This window comes from Carassius gibelio, chromosome A19 (genome assembly GCF_023724105.1).
Source record: "Carassius gibelio isolate Cgi1373 ecotype wild population from Czech Republic chromosome A19, carGib1.2-hapl.c, whole genome shotgun sequence".
NCBI lineage: Eukaryota > Metazoa > Chordata > Actinopteri > Cypriniformes > Cyprinidae > Carassius > Carassius gibelio.
Window position 1 is genome coordinate 17559092 of NC_068389.1, and position 22855 is coordinate 17581946.

General features: G+C 37.6%; 2 protein-coding genes across 5 annotated transcripts in view; both read left to right on the forward strand.

Annotated features, from left to right (window-relative positions):
- Positions 1-6672, forward strand: part of LOC127935534 (syndecan-3) — a 29172-nt gene extending 22500 nt beyond the window's left edge. Inside the window, exons 4-5 of the mRNA XM_052533483.1 lie at positions 67-298; positions 2929-6672. Coding sequence (XP_052389443.1) covers positions 67-298; positions 2929-3095 — 399 coding nt within the window. The 3' untranslated portion in view covers positions 3096-6672. The remainder of the gene's footprint in view (positions 1-66; positions 299-2928) is intronic.
- A 947-nt stretch (positions 6673-7619) lies between these two features.
- LOC127935197 (homeobox protein NOBOX) lies at positions 7620-21857 on the forward strand. 4 transcript variants are annotated; one of them, XM_052532865.1, is made up of 10 exons: positions 7673-7763; positions 8421-8466; positions 8533-9456; positions 18425-18531; positions 18625-18725; positions 18809-18912; positions 19309-19492; positions 20286-20683; positions 20753-21063; positions 21752-21857. In XM_052532865.1, exons 3-9 carry the CDS (start codon positions 8667-8669, stop codon positions 21052-21054), a joined length of 1986 nt encoding a protein of 661 aa, XP_052388825.1. In that variant the 5' UTR covers positions 7673-7763; positions 8421-8466; positions 8533-8666; the 3' UTR covers positions 21055-21063; positions 21752-21857. The 4 variants fall into 4 exon arrangements, with proteins under 4 accessions (XP_052388822.1, XP_052388825.1, XP_052388824.1 ...); XM_052532864.1 differs by lacking the exon at positions 7673-7763 and adding an exon at positions 7887-8105; XM_052532862.1 differs by lacking the exon at positions 8421-8466 and having other exon boundaries at positions 7620-7763.
- Positions 21858-22855: the final 998 nt, after the last annotated feature.

The window sequence follows — 22855 nt, forward strand, 5'->3', positions numbered from 1 at the left end:
AAGTGATCTGTTGTGCAATTGTAAAGGGTTATATTTTTTTCTTTCCTTTTTTTATTCCTCATTTAGACACAAACACCAGATGAAACTGTAAATAATGAAGTTGCAGGACCAGGTCCAACTGATGATTTTGAAATCCGCGAGAATGAAGTTCGCCAAGGCAATGAGGTCGGGACAGGCAGAGGGGCGACTGGCGTGGCAGGAGAACCAGATCTGACTGGTAACACAGTAGATGCTGCTGGAAGCTCAGCCGCTCAACTTCCACAGAAGAACATCCTCGAGAGGAAGGAAGTTTTGATAGGTGAGCGATGCCTGACATTCAGAACCACTTCTACAACCCACTTCAGTCTCTCTATTATTTATTTATTTATTTGGCTTCTGTTTTTCAACCTGTCTGTCTATTTGTCTTTTATATGTATATCTTTTATTTTGTACATGTTTTGTTTGTCTCCTTGCTGCTTATAAGATTTATAGACCGCACCGAACTGAAAACCTTTCAGGTTTTACTTTATGGCATTATTGTACAGCTTAACATTTAAACTACTTTTCAAAAGTTTGTGAAATTTATTTAGTTTGTGCACCAAGCTGCATTTATTTGATTAAAAAAAAAGAAGTAAACCGTAAAGTATACAGTAAAAACAGGAAATTGTGAAATATTGTAATTTAAAATAACCATTTCTATTTGAAAATGTTTTTATTGATGTGATGGTAAAGCTGAATGTTTCAGCAGCCATTACTCCAGATTCACGTGATCCTTCAGAAATCATTCCAATATGCTGATTTGGTATTCAAACAATAAACTTTATTATTATTATCAATCTTTTATCAATGAATTCTCAATGAAAACAGTTGTGATGTTGAATATTTTTGTTTAAACCTTGATTTTTCAGGATTCTGTGATGAAAAGAAAGTTCAAAAGGCCATAATTTATTTAAAATATACTTTACTGTCACTTTTGACAATTCAATGTACCCTTGCTGAATAAAGTATTCATGTAAGAAAAGAAAAACATCTTATTCCCCCATCTGACCCCAAACATTTGAACAGTAATATATATATAATATTGTTAAAGTTTCAAGCATGAAATAGCATTTCACAAAAGCTAGTCATTGGTTGTTAGCAATATTATTAGTGGGAGTAATTTGTTTGGAGTAACAGTTGTTTAAAGAACAGTTAAACCAAAAATGATTTGTATTTTTTATTTTGCTGTACTATCCCTTTAATAACAGCTTTGCTCTTAAGATCTCAAGCAAGAGCCTCCTGTGGGTTTTACTCTATCTCTCTGTGGAGAAGACGGTCTTTTTTCCTTGTTTACATTCACCTTCTCCTTGTTTGTTTTGCTGCCTCTCCGTCTCCATCTCCCCTCTCGCTTCTCTCTGTCATCTGATATGCTCTCTCTCTCTTCTCAGCCATTCTGATTGGAGGACTGTTTGCCTTTGTATTTGCAGACTTCCTGGTCATAGGTAAAGATGTAGGAGTCACAGGCTGTAGCGTGAAATTAGTTGGATTTTAGCTTGTAATTTGCATTTTTCGCAGTTCAGGTTTAGTTTAGAGAGACTCCAACCCCCAGCCCCCCCCCTTGCCTTTGATTAAATGTGTTTTGTGTTTGTCTGTCTCTATGGCCCCGTCCACACAGAGACGTAGCTTACCCCAATCCAATCTTTTTTTTCCTCGTCTCAAGAAATATCCGCGTCCACACGAAACCGCATAATGATGTAGTATACATGCCAGACCAGTATGTGGCACTGTCATTCTGCCACAGAGATACACTAAAAACAGAGAAGAAGACTTGGACTATGCTCATAAACCTTGCGCGTGGTACACAAACGAACATGGAACAATACATTTGTTAATCAGTGTTAATGTTAGTAAATAAAAAGACAATTGTTCAGTGTTTTTTCATGTTTTTGTTGCTGTTACGAGACGTAGAGGTGTCTGACTAGGGGGGAGACGTGGGCTGATGACGTCATCATTTCAGAAAATATACGGATTAGCCGTCCAGACGAAAACGCAAAGACGGCGTTTTCAAATTTATCCACTCTGGGACCCGGTTTCAAAAAATAGCGGTTTCACCTTATGAAAACGCCGGATCCGTGTGGACGAAACACCTATCCGATAAAAAATGTGTGCGTATTCATTGTCTTTTTATTAACTAACATTAACACTGATTAATAAATGTATTGTTCCATGTTCGTTTGTGTACCACGCGCAATGTTTATGAGCATAGTCCAAGTCTTCTTCTCTGTTTTTAGTGTATCTCTGTGGCAGAATTACAGCGCTACATACTGGTCTGGCATGTATACTACATCATTATGAGGTTTCGTGTGGACACGGATATTTCTTGAGACGAGTTAAAAAAAGATCGGATTGGGGTAAGCTCCGTCTCCGTGTGGACGGGGCCTTAATCAGCCAGAGAAAACTTTTCTCTTTCAGAAGACTCCATTTGTAGTTGGGCTTATTGTAGGCATTGCATCCCCTAAATTCTGATTGATTTACAAAGAAAGGGGGGTCAATGTCAATGTAAATATCATGGCATTTAATTTATTTTTTATATGTATTGATTTATTCAAAAATACATTTAAAAATGCAGTTTATACATCGTGTTTTTAATTTCTAAATTAAACTTGTATTGATTTATAAATATTTGTATAAATTATAAATAGTATTCTGTTATTATTTCTTAGAAAAAATAAACAGTGAAGCTTAATATATTATATAATCTAGTTCGAAACCATATAAAAAGATATGACTTGTTTTAAAAAGTAATTGAAATTCATTTTCTTTATCTTGAACCCTCTTTTTGTCATTGACCCAGAGACATTTACACATTTATTTAAGGATGTGGGAGAGAACATTATTGTTGTTGAAATGTTCATAATGATTTGAATTTGAAATGCTGTAAGTAATCAATGTCTCTTGTTCTTTCTCCAGCGGTGATTGTCGGAGGTGTAGTCGGAGCACTCTTTGCAGCATTCCTCGTAATGTTACTCGTCTACCGGATGAAAAAGAAAGATGAAGGCAGCTACACATTGGAGGAGCCTAGACAAGCCACCGTCACCTACCAGAAAGCAGACAAGCAGGAAGAATTCTACGCCTAACATCCTTACGTACAACCTGCTTTATCTCTCCAACCTTGTCCCGTCTCTATCTGACCCCCCTTCCCTTTCTTTTGATATCACCCCTTTTCCTTAGCTCCCTTTCTTCCCTCGTTTCCCCATGAGAGTGCCTCTCATTCCACGGACTTGGAACTTTCTTTTCCAAAAAAAAAAAAAGAAAACCTGAAAAAGATAAATGTAGAAAAAATGGAATATGTTGTGGGGGGGGCCAGAGAGGCTGGGAACACAGAGAAGAAAAACTTTTTTAAGAACATGTTATTATTGATATGTTTAGGATTGTTGTTCTATGAAATTATGACCTGAATCTTTTTTTTGTAAAGACACTGCGTTTCAGACGTGTTTAATGCACAACATTATGAGATAAAAAAAAAAACAGCATGAAAAAATGATGGAGAGGAAAAGAACACAGTTGGGGTCATGGAGGGATTGTGAAAGTCAGGTGAGAGGGAGAAAAAGGAGCAGAAATAAGAGTTGCATGGCAGAAGAAGAGGGGGAATTTGGAGTCCGTACTCAAAATGCTCTTCTGTCACCAAGGTCAGTGATCCAACGTTGTGTGGTGCCTTCCATTTCCCTGGTGCTAGAAACAGAGCTTGAGCAGAGCGAGTGTGTGTGCTTGCGCATATGTGTGCGATTGTATGTCTAAGGTGCCCTTGTGACCCCAGCCTAGACTCACACACACACGCACAGGTGCACACACTCGACCCGACTCCCTCTGCTGGAGAGAGCATGTGTCAACACGACGGGACCGTCCGATGGGAGCAGGGAGCCCGAAACATGTACACAGCACATTAAAAACACTAAAGATTTGCTGTGAGGGAGCGCATGCATAGAATCATAGGACTAGCCTCTCCTCTGCTCTGTATAAAGATTTTAGTAATCATTAGTAATAATCAATTGTATATCAGCAGCTCTGGATGGAAGGAAAATGGTGATCATAATATTCGTAGTGAAGGATATTATCTATTTAGCTGTGCAGTAAAGTTTTATCGGTGTAAATATCAACACAACTTTTTATTTTTGTCAAGCTTTGAACCATGCTACTGTAGTCAAAATTAAACTCACAGAGACATATGCTATCGATATCCAATTTGTTGGCAGTTTAACCTGGAGAAATGCTGAAACCTTTGCTCAGGTTTAGTATTTTACCGTAGTTAGTCAAGCGTCTGGTTTTGTTTTGAAAGCTCAAGGTTAGTGTCTCATGGCCACATTCACTCGCAAACGGAGAAATTTCCACTCGCATACATGCCACACAACAACCCCTGATGAACGGGCATGCTCAAAGACGGATGTTGTAGGAATGTGTTGATGAAGAACTTGTGGGACATTATTGCTGTGGGTGTGTGAACGTAAATTTAATGGTTTGGGAGAAAAATAGCTTGTTTAACGTAATGATATCTGAGCTGAAAGCCTTTAAGCAGTGCGATTTCAGTGATGGTCAAAATTACTGTCACTTTTTCCTGTTTTATTTGATATTTATACGTCGGGATACATTTAATCCATAAAAAACGAAATGACTACAAATGCATGAATTAGCAATAACAAGCTATCAACAGCAGACTCTGTGGTTGACATGCTCAGAATGTATGTGACATGTCATGTGGTGTGATGTCAGTGTTACTCGCAGCTGTAGCACAAGATGTTAGCAAACCGCTAAAATGACGACAACTTGTCTGAAACACATATCATTTTAAATATCTGAAAATGTTAATGTACTATATCAAATCTGGGACGGCTTGGGCACAATATCAGCACTCCGGTCCCCGAAATTTCCTTTTTATATCCACAGTAATAGAGACTTCTACCCACCCGCATTTATAAATATATCTCTGAGGGTAAAGCTGCCATAACACTGAAACATGACATCAACTAACGCTTCCTGGTATATCACAAATCATGCGTTTAGAATGCATGGTGATTCATTTTTTTATGTGACAAATCTACACTCAAGAATATTCGACCGAATGGGTGTACTAGAGCACATTCAAGATGCCACAATGTTCTCTATGGAATATTTTAGGCAAGTGGGGGAAATCTTGATACCCATACGGGTTGCTTGTATTTCAGTCTTAAGATTGTAATGTCACACCTGTGCAACAGTACCTGTAGCTTGAATATTGTACTCTGTATGATCATGTCCTGACAGTGTGCGTATGTATGTCTGAAAAATGGCTTGTTTTAATGCATCTCTAAATGTGTTTCGGTCCCCGATAGTTCTTCCGTTGTGGGGACATATTCTGCTCTCCCTGCACTTAAATTGCTATGTGACACTGACTGCACAAACACACAGAACATGTTACATAGCCTCACGGCCTCGGCCTTGTGAATAGGACCCATATTAATTTCCAACCCATCACAGCACATCTTTAATTAAATGACTATAGTAAAGGCCAGTCTCCTGGACACTGAATAAAAGTTACAGACCGAGTTACAGATATATATATAACATTACTGTTTTTCAAATTTTTACTTTGTTTTCTGTTTTTTAATATTCATTCTACTGAGCAAGTACACCATCTAGTAGATATCTATATAGCAACAATGCCATTATACCACACTACGTATGTTCACATGTAAAATAAAGACTTTTTACATAAAACAATGAGAAACATGAAACATTTTAAGCTTGAGACTTAGACGTAGACTAAAACAACGATGACAATTAATTTGCAACTGAATCTCAAATGAAAATATATATATATATATACTGCAAAAACTATGCAATTATTAGTATTTATAATTATTGAGAAAATAATAATGCATATGTTTTAATTGAATTATTTTGTCAAAAAATTATATAAATGGTCATTAAAAAGTGAAATAAATTAACATTCATAAAAAAAAAAAAAAAAAAAAACACTTCTCATTAGTTCAGGATTTGTCTTCAGTTGTGTCCAAGAGACTGGCTTTAACAATCAATACTCAAAACCTTAGCAATCATTAGTGTCTAATTGGAATATTGACGTAAAATAATAATCAACTGCTTACATGCTAAACATATAGTTGCAAGCCTACAATTAGTATGTGAATTTCAGGTATTAAGACATGATGATTGTTTAACATTTTTTGTATAAATAAAAAAGCTGCCGGAGGTTTAATATTTTGAGCATTCACAGCTTTCACCCCACTACTCCTACAATCTAATCTTGTTAGCAACACATTCACGTGTCCTGGTGAAGCCCCCACCTCCCAACAACAAACATGCACCTGTCCATTGAGGAACGTCTGGAGGTCACTGTGTGTTAATGTTATGGACATCAGTGGAACTTTGAGTTTGCATTGCTGTCTTTTCTACGCATTTTTACCTGTCACCTCTCACTTTCTATTCATAGTCAAATATGAGGCGGGCCTTCCTGTGTCTGTGTGCCAATCACAGACCAGCATGGTCCTGGTCTGAGGGTTGCCCAGCGTGGTTTTATACATGCACATTTTTTTTAAAGAACTTATGTTTTTCTTTGTTTTTCTATTGTATTTTTTTTTTCTCATTGGTTGATTTGTGTATAAAGAGGCAAAGTTCTGTCACTAATATGCCACTCTATTCTAAATAAAACCTGATTGGTTATCTCTGTAGCTGCTGTGATTTATTTGGTTAGAAGCCTGAAGTTGGCTATGTTGGAATGACGTAGTACTAAACTATTATTACTATATTTGCAGTATGTATACTAACTACTTTTGCATCCTACAATGCAGTGTGATTGACGTAGTTAATTCACTGTCAAGTATGAACTAAAAGCAATATCAGGCACAATTTTAACATTATTAATTGATCAGACTATCAGGAGTTTTACAAAAAGGTAGAGTGCAAAAATATGCAAAGTAAACTCTTATTTATGAAAGAATAACTGAATAACACTTGCTGAATGGGGTGATTTTGAGACAGGGTTTTTAACTAAAACTAGCTGGCTAGCTGACAAGGCAAGATTTCTCATTTTTATTTAGTTTAACTTGAACTAAAATAATTCTCTATGTAGACTATAATAGTACTTAAATGATACTAAAATAACACTGGAATATACCCTTAGCTGCAAACCTAGTATTTTTTTTTTTAGCTTGTTTGTGAACATTTTATTCTTTGAACCTAATATAAAACCTATATGAAAGCAAAATATTTGTGCTCCAGAATTAAATTATGTTTGACCTTTAAAGTAATTTCACAAAGAATAATAATGTCACACGTGTTAACAATTAATTTAAAATGAGGTTTTTGTTGTTAGAGTCAACAAAAAATACAAATTAAATAAATAAAAATTAAATGTATACAAACAGCCTTTATCAGGCATTATGATTAAGATATAGGCCTATATATTTATATATGCGTTTTTCTCATTAAATCTATAAAACAATGAAAATATAACATTTACGTCTACCACAGTGCTCACGAAGAGAGATGTTACTGAATTACATCCCCGTTCAAGTGAAATTACAGGAATATTACTGAAGGCCAAGCGCGCATGATTGCAACAGTGACACCGGACCTGACGGAAACACGCCTCGTGTGCAAGTCACGTGATGTAACCCGAGCAGCATCTGCAGGTTATCAATCAATACTCAGGATAGAGTTTGCTTTTCACTCAAGCTCAATCACTGTAATATAGAGGTCTGTGCGTGTGGGCAACACGATGGCTGAAGATGCCTTGTTTGTCAGTGATTACGGTGGGTGATTTGCTGTAAATTAGTTGATTGACTCATTGTTTTTGACACCGATAATTGTCTAATTGGTCTCATTTCTTCACGGATAACGGGTCTAATGGCTTGATACTCAGGGCGGAGGTTCAATTTATTCTCTAATTAGCGGAAGAAAACGTCACGTTTCACACCTTTAAGTAATGTTTATAACATGAATTGGATGATAAATCTCTGGCAATAATTTATTTATTTTTTAATCCCGCCACACACACGTTTTTTTTTACATTTTCAAGTTCTCTGAAAAACAAGAATATAGTTTTACATTGGAAGAGGTCTGAAATGCCATGACTGATACAAATTTAAGTAGACGTTAGTATATATATATATAGAAAAGTTTTTTTTTTTACTCCCCTCATCTCGTTCCAAACTCGTTAGACTTTCCTCTGAGGAACATAGAAGATATTTCTTCTTCTTTGTCCCATAAAATGGACATCAGTGGTTACCAAAACAGCGTGGTTACAAATATTCTTTAAAATATCTTTTGTGTTTACAGAATAAAAGTTATACAGGTTTGGAACTGCATGAGGTTGAGTAAATGATGGCAGAATATTATGGGGGAAAGGCCTTTGCAATCAAAGTCTGAGAGTCCGTAAGACATATAATAAAGCACCTTTTTTTTTATAGAATCCGTTCTGAACTGATGAAGAGATCATTCATTGCTAGATTGCTGGTTAGTATTACTTAATCTTTTCTGACATGATATAATTGTATTTTTAATACAATGTCATATTTACAGATAGTCCATTTCCTCTGTGTGAGGAGGATGAGCAGAGAGGGTATTTTCGATATGGAAACAACGAGCAAGATAATGAGAGAGAAAGATACAGTGATGGAAAAGAGGTGGAAGAAAAGGAGTCACAAGAGTTCGAGATGGACTCTCAGGTGAAACTAGAGGAAATAACTGAGAATTGGACAGCAGCTCAAGAACCTGAAGACAGGAAAATGGAGATGCAAGAGGAAGAAATCAAAACTGAAGACGTCAAACTAAAAAACGAAAAGGGCACAGAGGATGACGAAGAGGAAAACAAGAAAGTAGATAATGTACAAACTGATGAAAAATATTGCAAAGATGAGCAGGAAAGTACATTAGGTTTCAAAAATTATGAAACAAAGACAGATGATGATGATGCAGAGGCAAACGACTTGCTGGTGCCGCCTCTGGAGGATGACTGTATTTTGCAGATGGGCCCAGACTGCACTATAGACCTGGTGATGGTGTGTGATGAGTCGGTGGAGAGATGTATGAACGAAGACCTTTTGTTATGCCCCCCTAAATCTTCAGATCTGCCCCAGCCACCCCCTATAATATCCCCACCCAGACCATTATCTATCACATTACCCCCTCAAAATATCACAGTACTCCCCTTTCAGCCCCAGCCTCTACTTCAACCTCACGTCCCACCACAGGCCCAGCTGGAGGCCCCATGCTTGGGTAAACGGCCCTATGGAAGCAGCACCAATGTACCCACCGGACAGCTGGAGGTGACGCTGCGGCAGGTGTACAGCAATCGCCGCTACACCCGTTTTGCCAGCAAAGCGGCTCCTCTTAAACCTCTGGCCTCAGTTGGTGGACAAACCAGCAGTCAGGCTTTACCCTCTGTCAGCACGGATGCTCCTCTAATGCCTCCGAAGAAGAAAACCTGCACCTTCTACAGCACCGGTGAGAGACCGTTCATATTAAAGGCATAGTTCATTAAATTCTGCCATCATTTGCTTACTTTCATGTAATTTTAAACCTGTATAACTTCTGCAGAAACACATTTTTATTTTGAAAAATGTCTGTTTTTTTGTTTGTTTTGTTTTTTTGTCTATACAATGTAAGTCAATGGGGTCCAATGTTGTTTTGGACCCTGATGCAAAAAATTGGACTTCAATCTTGGTCAGACGGTGGGGTGGTATTTTAGTATGCAAATTTATTCAAAGAATATAGGAAATGAGAATACAACTCATAACTTGCAAACAGATTAGTAAGTATTAAAATCAGCTTCAAATATAGAAAATACAAATCCCAAAATTAATATAGTTTTAAAAGCAATCCATGTATAATGGATGTTGCCCAATTAAAAGTAATACAAAATGCATTATAATATTCAAAAGTAATCAAGATGTTAAAAATAATAATACAAAGTATACAACAATACCCTGTATATCAAAAGTCAAAAGTTATAATAGTATTCATATAATAACAAATAATATAATAATAATCATATCTGAGATGAATAAAACCTGAGAGAAGTTCAAAGTATTCAAGTGAGCCCGGAATCAAAGATAAAGAAGGTGAGAAAAGACTAAGTCCAGCTAGAAGGGTCTAGGCTGAACTCAGTCTGAGCGAGAGAGTAAGGAGGGGTGAATTTGCCTCCTCTTATAGCCCTGCCAATCTGTATCAAACTCATGCCACGTCTCTGCAGCCACGTCTCAGACAGATATCAAAACCTTCGTCATCTTTCTCCGAAAATACATCCTAGCCCTTGCAGCCTAATTTCAGTTCCCTATTTCGTAAGGTCAGCAGATTGTATGTTCAAAGTCCAACTGTCCTACCTCAGAAGATTAATCGTCTAGTTCTCTTTTGTTAAGAACCCACAGGGGGGTTCGAGTGACTCCAAATAACAGACGTGTGATGGAATATAAACGTCTCTGAATCATGCTGTTTTTAGAAGTATAAACATTTCGTGGAAATCTTTTATCTTTAACTTTTCTTATTTCCATATTGATATAGAAGTCTTCTAAGTCTAAAGTTCAGCTGAGGCCTTCAGCACAGGCTGTCCTGTACTTTTAAGCACGTAGCAAATGCACACATGACAGAAGTCAGAATTTGGGTTACATCAGTCCCCCACTCGAGTCTTGACAAAAAGACTCGCACCCAAAATCCTTTCCCTGGAAAATAAGATACATAATAGTCAAAGGTAACAAATACATATGCAGAAAAATGAGTAAGTAAAACATTTCAGATAAGCACTTAATCGTGTAAGCATAAAGGAAATATAAAAGTGAATGAATCTTTTCAGGTAGACTGTAGATACCTCTTTAACCCCAGCCGCGTTAAGTTGACAGGAATTCTTCACCAAGCTGATCAGACGAGGAGCACTAAAAGCATCCGACCCCTGACCTCACCTGGACTTTTGCTGGGTCGAGGACTTACTACAGCATACCCTTCTTTCCATCTCTAAACTTATCATCATACTTTCTCTTCTTAATGGGTAGCTTCTTAAGATATTTGTCCTTATCAGATTGGGGTATCATGTCGCAAATTTCCAAACTTTCGTTGATCTTTTTCAACATCTCGTATCTTTCCTTACCCTTCACCTCTAATTCATACATTTCTTCATCATTGCTGACAGCAATAGGAGTAAAAGAATCTTTTTGATCAATAATCTTGTGAGGCATCTTGATGTAGGGATTTGTAAATCTATATATCAGCTGGTAGATTAAAGCACAAGTCTCTCAGATGATGTAGAGTTAGCGTGCGATGTGATGATGATGCGTCCAGTTCTTGGGATCAAACACTGATGTCCAGCTACGAGCACAGCAACCACTCCCGAATCGTCAATGCGCTGCACTGTTGCAGAAGTCACACCAAAGGGTCACCCTTAGAACCAGTCGTGTGGTAAATGTACGCAGGATAGGTCCGTATCAGCATGCACTCATACCTGTTTAGTTTTAGAGTAGTAGGAACAGAAATATGTGGAAACAAAAAGAACACGAACACAAACACACACACACAAACATATAATGCCAAAGCGAAGCGACAAACATTACATATAACATTTACACACACACACGAACAAGGACACAACAAGACAGATAAAACAACATTAATCACAATTGTTACATGTAAACATTATGGTTTTCAGTTTCATTTCATCATTTTATAAACAAATAAATACATTAGATCCAGGGGAACTCAGCATTGGAAACCTGGAGAGAAGTAAACAATTAATCATTAATCATTGTTCGTCCTTAGCAGCAATTCGTCTGATAGAGCTTACACCTGTTGGACAAATTCAAAGTGAAAACGGTATCACTGACAACCTAAGGAACAGATATGGTGAATTTTGGTTAATTTTGATTCTCTGGAAGCAAGTGAACAATCACTAAATAAATAATCGATAATTGAATCAATCAATTATTACACTCCTGACATAAGTCAGACCCTCAATCACCTCACAGAGGTTGAAAACAAACATTGATTACAACCTTAATTTTAGAAAGGGTACCCTTAGTCTATAAAAGAAAATCTATTGTGCACTGAGAGATATTGTTAGTATATGCAAGCTGTAACAGGGGCTTCACTTGTGCAAGATGCTTCCATCGAGTCAAGTCTGGCTCGATTTCAATGAGTAGAGAGAAAAGTTGGAGTAGTCAGCAACACTGAGTAAGGACCTTCATACCTGGAAGACATTGGACCTAAATTCCCTATTTCTGAACCATTACTTTGTCCCCCACTTGTACAGGATTTTAGCCGTTAAATTAAATGCAGCAGTCTTTAAGTCTCCCGCAATTTGGATGCTGAGGGCACTGAACGGGCATCCTTAAATGCGCATAATGTGTACCCATGATCAGAGGGTACAAAAATAAAATCTACCTGTCAATGTGTAAAAGGTCCTCGCGGGCGAGGACTGTGGCTTATTGATATCATACCTCTTCATAATCGTGGCTTTGTTTGTAAATGATGGATATATCTGGACAGTCTGTCCCTCACAGTTTGTAAAATCTCTGGTCAAAACCATGTTTGTTGTAACATAGTATTAGTTTTATGAACCCCTTGGTGTGCAATCCTGTGGTATAGATCAATTAATATCTGCTAGGCGGAACACCCTTTTCATTTAGAGCATTAATTCCTTCTTCAGTTAAAATAGCTCCTAACCTTTTTGACAAATTTCATTATCTTCATTTGTGTACAATTTAGATAGAGTTTCTGATCCTGCACAATTTGGATGAACAGGGAAAATTGCAGTTACCTCTCCAAGTGATGCACCCCTGGCCGCCTCTCTCACAGCCTTATCAGCTAGCGAGTTTCCTTTTGCCCACCAATCATTGAAAGTACTGTGACCTGTAACCTTGCAAACCACAACACTGTTAGTTGAAATGTTCTTGCATGTTTCAAGAATTTCTTTAATAATGGTTTGATGACTTATTGGCGTACCGGCGGTGGTCATATAACCGCGACGTTTCCAGACAGGGCCATAACTCTGCACTACATGTTAACTGTAGGCACTATCAGTAAAAATATTCACATAAATGGAGCTATTTTCGCTTGCAGTTAATTTAAAGTAAAATTTAAAGCAGCTTTCAAAGCATGCAGTTCAGCGATCTGAGCACTTCCTCCCCGTAGCGACCCTTCAGCCAAGACTTCGCCCCTCCTCCCCTCTACTACCGCCCAACCTGTGTAGCGTGTTTCCCTCTCATAAAAGCTGCTGCCATCCATGAACATGTCCATGACATTTGCAAATGTCTAATTTCTGACGAAATGTCCTCTGTCACAAATAACCACCACAGCACAGTCATGTATACTCCCTTCGTTCTCCATCAGGGAGGTAGGGTTCATCCGGTTATCTGCAACAACAGTAAGCTGAGGACTCATTAGAGCAGTTTCCCACTTAGCCCGTCGCTGATTTGAGATCGATTTCACCTTTGTTTCAGATAGCAAACATAAAAAGCGGTGTGGGGTATGTAAAATAGTCTGGTTGTAGCCGACAATGTGCTCGGTGAACTTCAGTGCTCACTCTGCACAGTCCAACTCCATCAAGCATGGCATCTGTCCTTTCATAGAAGAAGGAATCACAATTGAGTAATATCCAACAGTTCCAAAACTTTTGTCACTTTGATGCTGTCCCAGCACGCAGTTGTAAGCATTCGGGCCTACATGTGTCCAAATGTGGAGCGGTTTTGTTCATGTAACACAGGAGAAGAGGCTGGTGCGGATTTGAGAAGAGTGAAAGACTCAGCCATGTCTGCTGTCCACTCTAGAGGGGAAGCACCCGGAAGGCCTTCCTTAAGAGCCTCGGTTAGAGGTTCAGCCAAATCAGAAAAATCAGGGAAATAAAACCCGATTAAAATTAAATAGCCCCATTAATGATCTTAAACCAGTGACTGTGGTTGGCTTCTTTAATTTTGTAATTGTTATGACCCGATCTGGAAGAGGTCTTTCTCCCTCACGACCAACACTCTGACCTAAAAATGTAATAATGGTTGAAACAGCTGTACTTCCTGTTTGTTCAGGAGGAAGCCAGCCTCTTGAAGTGCTCTCAGCAGGAGAGTGAGTACACTCAGATGCTGCACCTTTTTTCTAGATGTAAGAAAAATTTCATCACAATATTGAATTATAACAGACGGCACGCACGATTCTTTTAAAATGGTTGAATGATTGGCAACAATGGGGTTGCTTTGGTGGTCACAGCATTCAATGCGGTGTAATTTATAGTAAGCCTATAGTTATCGTCTGGCTTCCTTACAGGCCACAGGTGAATCACATTGAGAGGCACATCTTACCACAATCCCTGTCTCGAGCCGGGTCACAATTGCCTGTGCCGCTCTCTCTTTTTCTCCGAAGAGGATACTGGAATACTGGAGGAGGTGCAGGACCTGAAACATTTAGAGGTTTAATTCTGCAAAGACCAACATCAAGTTTAGAAGTTGACCACAAATCTGAAAATTTCTCAGAAAAATATTGTATCATTGGAGAGTCAGTAGACTCTTTCTCATTTGCTGTAACAGCTCCAATGTTAAATTTAGGAGTTCAATTTTTCTGACGACTGGAATGGGAACTGGCAAAAATTGACTAACTATTTGATTTAGTTAATAAAATATCTGCTTCCAATTTCTCCAATATATCCATTCCCACTACAGTGCCAACTTTACTTTCTCCAACCCAGAATTGCACCCGAAAGGGTTTGCTTAAGTGGATAAATTATTAAGGGGATTAATTGAGAGTTGAAAAGACTGCCATCAGATAATCCTCGAAGAGTCATGTGTTTATTTGTATAATGTAAATTAGAGTAGCTAAATAAATATGTAGCTATGATCTCAAGTGCTTTGGTCAGCCTGTGGCATCAGCAGCTTAAGCTGTGCCTGCATGTCGACTTCCTTTCTCTGCATCACCTCTATTTTGAGAGTGAGGCCGAAGGGGGGGGGGCTACTTTGGTAGCCGTCGCTGTTGCTGAAAAGAGGAACCTTTTTAAACATTTTTAAAACCCTCGCTCTCCATCTCACTCAGGGCACCTATTTACGTAGTGGCCTGTTTCCTGGCAATTATAACAGGTAATTACAGAGAGGGCGATCCAATCGCATCATCTGCTCTTTTCGTTTGGTTAACAATATCTTGAGCTCTGGTTCCCCACGTGTGCAACAGTATATGAGATTTCAAATCAACAGCTTCTTTTGTAGCAACAAACTCTTGCAAAGCTCGAATGAAATGCTCAGTATATTTAACAAAGGGCTTGTTAGTGCCCTGTCTGATCAATGTTACATTAGTAAAAATTTGGATTCCTGATCCAATCACATGCTGTACTTCAATACGCAGTTCGTTAAATTAAGTAGCAAAATCATTTGCGGTTGTAATTAGTATAGTTAGATTTCATAATTGGCAGCGTGTTTACAATGCTAGGTAAATCACGCACACCAATAGTTCGATAGACCCCCACTTGGCCACCTGCTTATAGCATGGTAACCTTGAATATAATTTCACATATTTGCCCCACTCAGCCTCAGCTCTTCCAAACTGCCAGGAGAAATAACAAACTATATTCACAATTCTCAGAAATCTGTTACATTTCTGCCAGTTATAAATGTCATCAATCTTAGGAGCTTTGCCTATATCGGCTCTCGGCTCTCGGCTCCTTTGTTACAAGATTTTTAATAAATCCCACATATCTTATAGCCTCTCTAGCTGCTTGCGCTAAATTATAAACCTGTACAATTCTACCATTTCTGTCTGTCAAAAGCCCTTTGACTTTCCTTATCCATAAACAACATAAAACACGTGCCTATTTCTTCTGTTCTTTGTGATCAGTAATTTCCTTCAACCTGTTAACTGTAACCCCGTCCCGAATACGGGACGCCTGCGCCGACTACACCACACCACAATCAAATCAAATCCAATCCTGACAAACTATATACCATTGGAAAAGTCCAAGACTCTCAAATATATATTTTACCAATATTCTTGTTAAAAGACTATGTAGGAAAAGTAATAAAATTCATTTATGACAAGAGTACACACTCAGAAATCTACATTACAAAAGAAGACTTCCTCGTTGCCTTTTTCTCTATCACATTTCATAAATCATCAGAAGTGATATATCACTTGAAAACATAAAATCTCAAAATTCATCCTTTAAATCCCATTTTAAAATCAGACAATTACATTACCATGTAAATGGCACATCAAAATCATGTTACAAAATATTTTTGGTCATGAATTGTAAAATTTTAGGTTTGTATTATGCAAATTCAAGTCTATCTTCAAAAACGTGAGTGACCGTTAAGGGGTCAACACCCATTCACTCTGTCTGCGTGGAACCGAAATCTCTCTAAATCCATCTTTAACCATTTTCTGTCTTATTTCTTCTACATCACATATTCATTTGGAGTTTCTTTTATTTGAACAGGTGCCATTATCTCATGTGCTGACAAATCCAACAAGGAAAAGGTTTATTCAATTCAGATACACTTAATTAAAATTAATTCTTTATTTATCTTAACTTATTTTTACTTATCTTTACTTATTTTTATTTATCTTTACTTATTTTACTTAATTCCTTTACTCATTCTACTTAATTTCCACCCATTTTTACTTAATTTCTACTTATTTTTACTTAATGCACCGTCTGACAATTTATTGATCTAAATTTAGTCGCAAGGTGGGGTTCTGTTTGTGTCGTAAACTGCCAAGTCTAATCCCAGAGACTATATCCAAAAACAAGAGACGGCATTCAGACCCGACCAGCACGCTGTAAGTAAACCCTCACAGCGCGTGTCTCAAAATACTGTTGCCCTTTCGGTTTAACCCAAAAGTGCTCGCAATACACCCCCGGTAACCCCGCAGGATGTAAAGCGCAGATATTTATCCACACTACCAGTAACCCTCAATAGTGAACAACACATTTAATGCCGCGGATCGCCGTCTCGTCCCCCAGCGCGCGCTGATTTTTCAAATACGGTTAAACCACCGTCTACGGTTATACCACCGGCTATGACCCAGGCTCGTTCTCTTGCTGCAGTCAAGATTAATGAACGAGGTGGGTCCACAGATATATCTCCTAGACCCGGCAGGCAACACCACAGAAGCCCATAAAGAGAAAAGGATGAGCTACTCACCTCTCTTTATTTTGTCTTGCGTTGCATCAAAACTTAATAAAATGAAAACTTCAACGATCTCCAGCGGGTGCCTCCAAAACTGATGCAAAAAATTGGACTTCAATCTTGGTCAGACGGTGGGGTGGTATTTTAGTATGCAAATTTATTCAAAGAATATAGGAAATGAGAATACAACTCATAACTTGCAAACAGATTAGTAAGTATTAAAATCAGCTTCAAATATAGAAAATACAAATCCCAAAATTAATATAGTTTTAAAAGCAATCCATGTATAATGGATGTTGCCCAATTAAAAGTAATACAAAATGCATTATAATATTCAAAAGTAATCAAGATGTTAAAAATAATAATACAAAGTATACAACAATACCCTGTATATCAAAAGTCAAAAGTTATAATAGTATTCATATAATAACAAATAATATAATAATAATCATATCTGAGATGAATAAAACCTGAGAGAAGTTCAAAGTATTCAAGTGAGCCCGGAATCAAAGATAAAGAAGGTGAGAAAAGACTAAGTCCAGCTAGAAGGGTCTAGGCTGAACTCAGTCTGAGCGAGAGAGTAAGGAGGGGTGAATTTGCCTCCTCTTATAGCCCTGCCAATCTGTATCAAACTCATGCCACGTCTCTGCAGCCACGTCTCAGACAGATATCAAAACCTTCGTCATCTTTCTCCGAAAATACATCCTAGCCCTTGCAGCCTAATTTCAGTTCCCTATTTCGTAAGGTCAGCAGATTGTATGTTCAAAGTCCAACTGTCCTACCTCAGAAGATTAATCGTCTAGTTCTCTTTTGTTAAGAACCCACAGGGGGGTTCGAGTGACTCCAAATAACAGACGTGTGATGGAATATAAACGTCTCTGAATCATGCTGTTTTTAGAAGTATAAACATTTCGTGGAAATCTTTTATCTTTAACTTTTCTTATTTCCATATTGATATAGAAGTCTTCTAAGTCTAAAGTTCAGCTGAGGCCTTCAGCACAGGCTGTCCTGTACTTTTAAGCACGTAGCAAATGCACACATGACAGAAGTCAGAATTTGGGTTACATCAGACCCCTACAAATGTTCTTTGTTTGGACAAAATATCTTCTTCTGTGGGACACATCTACCTCTGTGTCCCGCAGAAGAATGCTTGCTTTTAATATATATATATAGTGTTTATAAAGAAGTCTTGTTGAATAAAAGTAGTATTATTATTATTTTAAATCTTAGTGGCCCTAAATGTTTAAATGATACTGTATCAGTTTACTCACACACACACACAAAAAAAATGAAGTAGCAAAAACTGTTTTCAACATTGATGTATATAGATCAGTTGGAGGAGCTGGAGCGTGTGTTTCAGGACGATCACTACCCTGATGGAGACAAGAGAAAGGAGATCGCTGCCGCCATCGGTGTTACGCCCCAGAGAATCATGGTCACTGTTCATGGGCATCCATTCCTTAGGATCTTATTAAATGAATCTAAATGCATACAAGTGTCAATAATTGTTCTCCTATCCTCACATCAGGTGTGGTTTCAGAACCGTCGAGCAAAATGGAGAAAAACAGCAAAAGCCACAGCAAAAAAACCTCCTGCTAGTCGGGGTCAGCCTTGTGTCCAGGTCAACAGGTAAGTGACCCCACTGATGTAATCCAGCTAACATGTGGTGCGATGCATGTAATTGCTTATATAATTAATTTGTGTGTGTGCAGGTCACAAATTTTCTCAGCTCCTGTTGTTACATCTCAGCATGCCATGCCTAAAAACACACTTCCCCCCTACAGTACCATCCGGACCAGCTGCACTAGTCCACCAGGTCACATACTCAAACATACACCTAAACAGTTTAATTAAACTGTATTTTAGGGCGTTAGCGGTTTAATTCAATTATGCATTACGGATTAAACACTTTAGTTAACCTAAGGACTACAGGACTTAACCCACTTAATTAAACAATTTAACTAGAAAAAAATTGAAACAATTTTTTTCAATTAAATTCAAGGTTAATTGTATAACGCTTTTCATGATGCAAATGGTTGCAAAGCAGCTTTACAGAAAATTAAAAGTTTCTACATTATATTTAGCAATAGCTTATTAAAAATGCCTACATATTCCAGACATGGACACCTGTTTTTTGTGCATTTGCATATTATATATTTTCTATATGCATGAGGTCCAGCTTGTGTTGATGTGGCACCTTGTGTGTCTCAAGGAGGTTTTTTGGAGTACATGCCCCCTCCCATGCACAGTCCTCCTCCAATACGGCGTGCTTCCTTGCCTCTCATCACGGCATACAACCCCCCTGCTCATACTGTGTCCATGCTGCTGGACACACCTGAACACAGTGAGCCCAGCTCTGCAGACGCAACGCCACTGAGTTTGCAGACCGACACCGGGTTAGTAAAAACTAGGTTACTCATCCCCTGCATTTCCTTTGTAAGTCACTAGACGTCAGCAAAGAGCAAAGTGGAGGTGTGTACCACACATGGAGGCCCTAATGTTATCAGAATTCTGCACAACTGGCCATAGCAACTGTTTATTTTATTTTTTATACATTAAATAGATTTCTGCATTATCGTGTGACACTGAGTACTGCTGATAGTTCTGCTTTGCTATCACAGAAATAATTTTTAAGTAATTTTAATTTGTAATAATATTACACAGTGTTATTGTTTTTAAGTAAATGTAGCCTTGTTTGGCATAAGAAATAATACAAAAACCTGAATAGTATATTGCTGTTAAAAACAATAACAACAAAACAATGTTATATTATGTTGACATTGACGTTCTTGCTTCTAAATATGAATATTCTGCTGGGGAAAGTATTTGTATGTAAAACTGTATCATAAAATGAACAAGCTATTATTGCAGTAAATCAAAAACATTCAGACTGCCAACAAATTCTGAGACGGGTGTTTCATTATTAGTATTATATCTAAATGTGTGTGTGTATATATATATATATATATATATATATATATATATATATATATGTGTGTATGTATGTATAAATTATAATAATGATATTAATGGACGTGTATTAATTTAAATTAGCATGATTTATCATTATTACTATTGTTATTTATATCAAAGACTGAACACGATTGTTGGAAATATCACCTTTATGTTAAATCGAATCTTTTAATGTCACATGATATAGTTCCTCAAATGTGTTTTTGCTGTTCACAGGTTTGACTTTGACGGCTTGGGCACTTCTGTAAAGCTGGACTACATGACTTCTGCTCCACAGAACAACACTTTCAATTTCCAGCTCAACACATTTCCTCAACAGTCTAACACTTTATTAACTCAGCAGACAAATAGTCTCCTGCCTCAGCAAACAAACACATTGTTACCCCAGCCAGCTAGTTGTCTTATGCCCCAACAGTCCAGCACAATATTGCCCCAGTACTCCCAGCTGTCGTACCTCACGCCCTCTCCCTACCTCACACCCAACCCCACAGAGAGCAGCACTGCTCCCTATCTGCCCCTCACCAACAACACTCTGCCTGCATTCACCAGCAGCGGACATGCGTATCTCCAGTCTCAAACTGGCAACCAGATGCTGCTTCAGTCAGGAGTTCATGGTAAGTCAACCACACTACACCTTTGGGACAAAAACATCTTAAAGTAGTAACTTATGTGTTTCTATGAAGCATTTCAGGCCTACCCTTGGACAACTGACATGTATAGTCAGTCGGGTCAGTATACACAGGCGGTGTTTCAGTCACAGTTATCATCACAGGGTCACGAGAGCCAATACTCCCAGCTCCTGCCCCAGCAGCACTACGTTCAGCTTGAAGGAGCGCCGCCGCAGCCCAGCCTACCCAAACCCACCCCTGACCTCCTTCTGCCCAATGTCAAAGTAGAGTCTGAAGACATTGGCCACAGTCAGCCAATCAGAGTCAGTGAGGCAGAGCCTACCTTTCATTGCGATTTCTCACCAATCAACTTTTAACAACAGCAGGTAATGCATGTTTTTAATTGTGGTATGTGAATGGAGAGTCTATATGTACAGTACACATTGTGTATTTTATAATTGCTTGAAGAACAATATAAGTAATTATCATTTTTGAAAACTAGATCAGGGGTTTACAACCTGGGGTCAGGGAGCTGACAGGTTATACAAACTTTTGTATTTGTGCTGATTCAGGATTATTAGAGTTTACTAAAACTTAAACCATTAAAAAATACATTTTGTAAATGTAAATTAAATAAGCAACAACTACAATAAAACACAATTTAAAAACTTATTTCAGCTAATTGCCAAAGGAATAATAGTTTAAGTAAAATAACTAAAAAGTGAAATAATAATAGAGTGGGGGGGGGTTGGGTAGATAAAAACGACTTTTTGGAATGTTAATATTAACTATATTAATATTATACTGCATCTTAGTAGTATTAAAACAACACAGCGCTGCATCCTTTTATTTTAAAAAAAATTGCATAAATGTTATCTTCAGGTTTATAAATCTAACAGTACAGATATTTTCCATATTTATATTTATTTTGACACTCTAAATGTCAAATATTTTTGTGGCAGTCTAAAAGTCCATTTGATTAAAATTGTATTATACGGTTTGAATGAGTCTTGATGCTTGAATATTGTCTCTTGTGTTGTTGCCTAATATTGATCAATGTCTGTTGTATTTCAGGGCACTGACTGTGAAGATCTGCAAGCAATATTTTCATTTCTTTATATGTTTGTCTTCAGTTTTTTGTTGTGGTGTGCAGGAGCTATTAAAATGCTCTTTCACTGATGATTTACTGTGTGTGTTATGTATGTTCACAAGATTTAGTGGATTAGTTAACTAGATAAATGCATATCCACAGCCAGTAATGTATAAGACCTGTTCGTCAATGACACAAACAGGAATCGCAGGGCCCAGGACAAACCATTATGTTCAGACTTCCCTTTTAGTTTAATCATAGCTTGAGGGAAAGAATGCATGTACATTACTCTGAGAGCATCTGTAGAAGAGACTAGCATTTGCCACAAGGGGACGCTGTTTTACAAGAGCATTGCACAATCCTTAACTTACTAAAACACGCTTCTGAGTTCTTTTTGAAAATTGTTGCATTCAGTCCTTCTTGCCTCTTTATACTTGCCACAATATATTTTTATTCTCTTTCCCCATCGCTTTACTCAACTACTCTCAATTGGAATTGAGAGAAGGCAGGACAGATTTTTTTCAAAGATGTATTTGTACAAAGATGCCAGAAACATGATCATTACACCACAAGCTCAAACACATACGCACGAGCCTGCTCTACTTCCCTTCCACTTCCTGTCTCTGGTTGCTTGCAGATATGGTGAGAAATGTAGTGTGATAAAAGTAAACATCTGTGGCATGTTTGCTTGTTAGTTTGACCTTTTAATACTTGGAAATTCAGGCTTGTTAGGTGAAGAATTCATGATTGACTAATTACACCGTAAAGGATGTCAAAAGGATAGTGTGTGCAGAAAGTATAATTAAAGACTGTTAATAATAAATGAAATGATCATTAACTTATTTATTCATTTATAGATTTGTATATATATATATATATATATATATGTGTGTGTGTGTGTGTGTATGTTGATGTATGTATATATGTGTATGTATATGTATGTATATATGTGTATATATATATGTATGTATATATATATTTGTACATTTGGCTACTTAGTTTGTAAAGTAAGGGTCAAAGATATTAACATGCTTTGATAAAAAAACTAAAAAAGGTTCCACTGCGGTTTAATTTCATCTTATTAGTGT

Excerpts from the sequence above, each read along its gene's own strand:
- LOC127935197 (XM_052532862.1), top strand. The coding sequence starts at position 7,730 with ATGGCTGAAGATGCCTTGTTTGTCAGTGATTACG. Across the intron at positions 9,457-18,424 it reads CTGCACCTTCTACAGCACCG|ATCAGTTGGAGGAGCTGGAG; the intron begins GTGAGAGACCGT and ends TGATGTATATAG. Across the intron at positions 18,913-19,308 it reads CAGCTGCACTAGTCCACCAG|GAGGTTTTTTGGAGTACATG; the intron begins GTCACATACTCA and ends GTGTGTCTCAAG.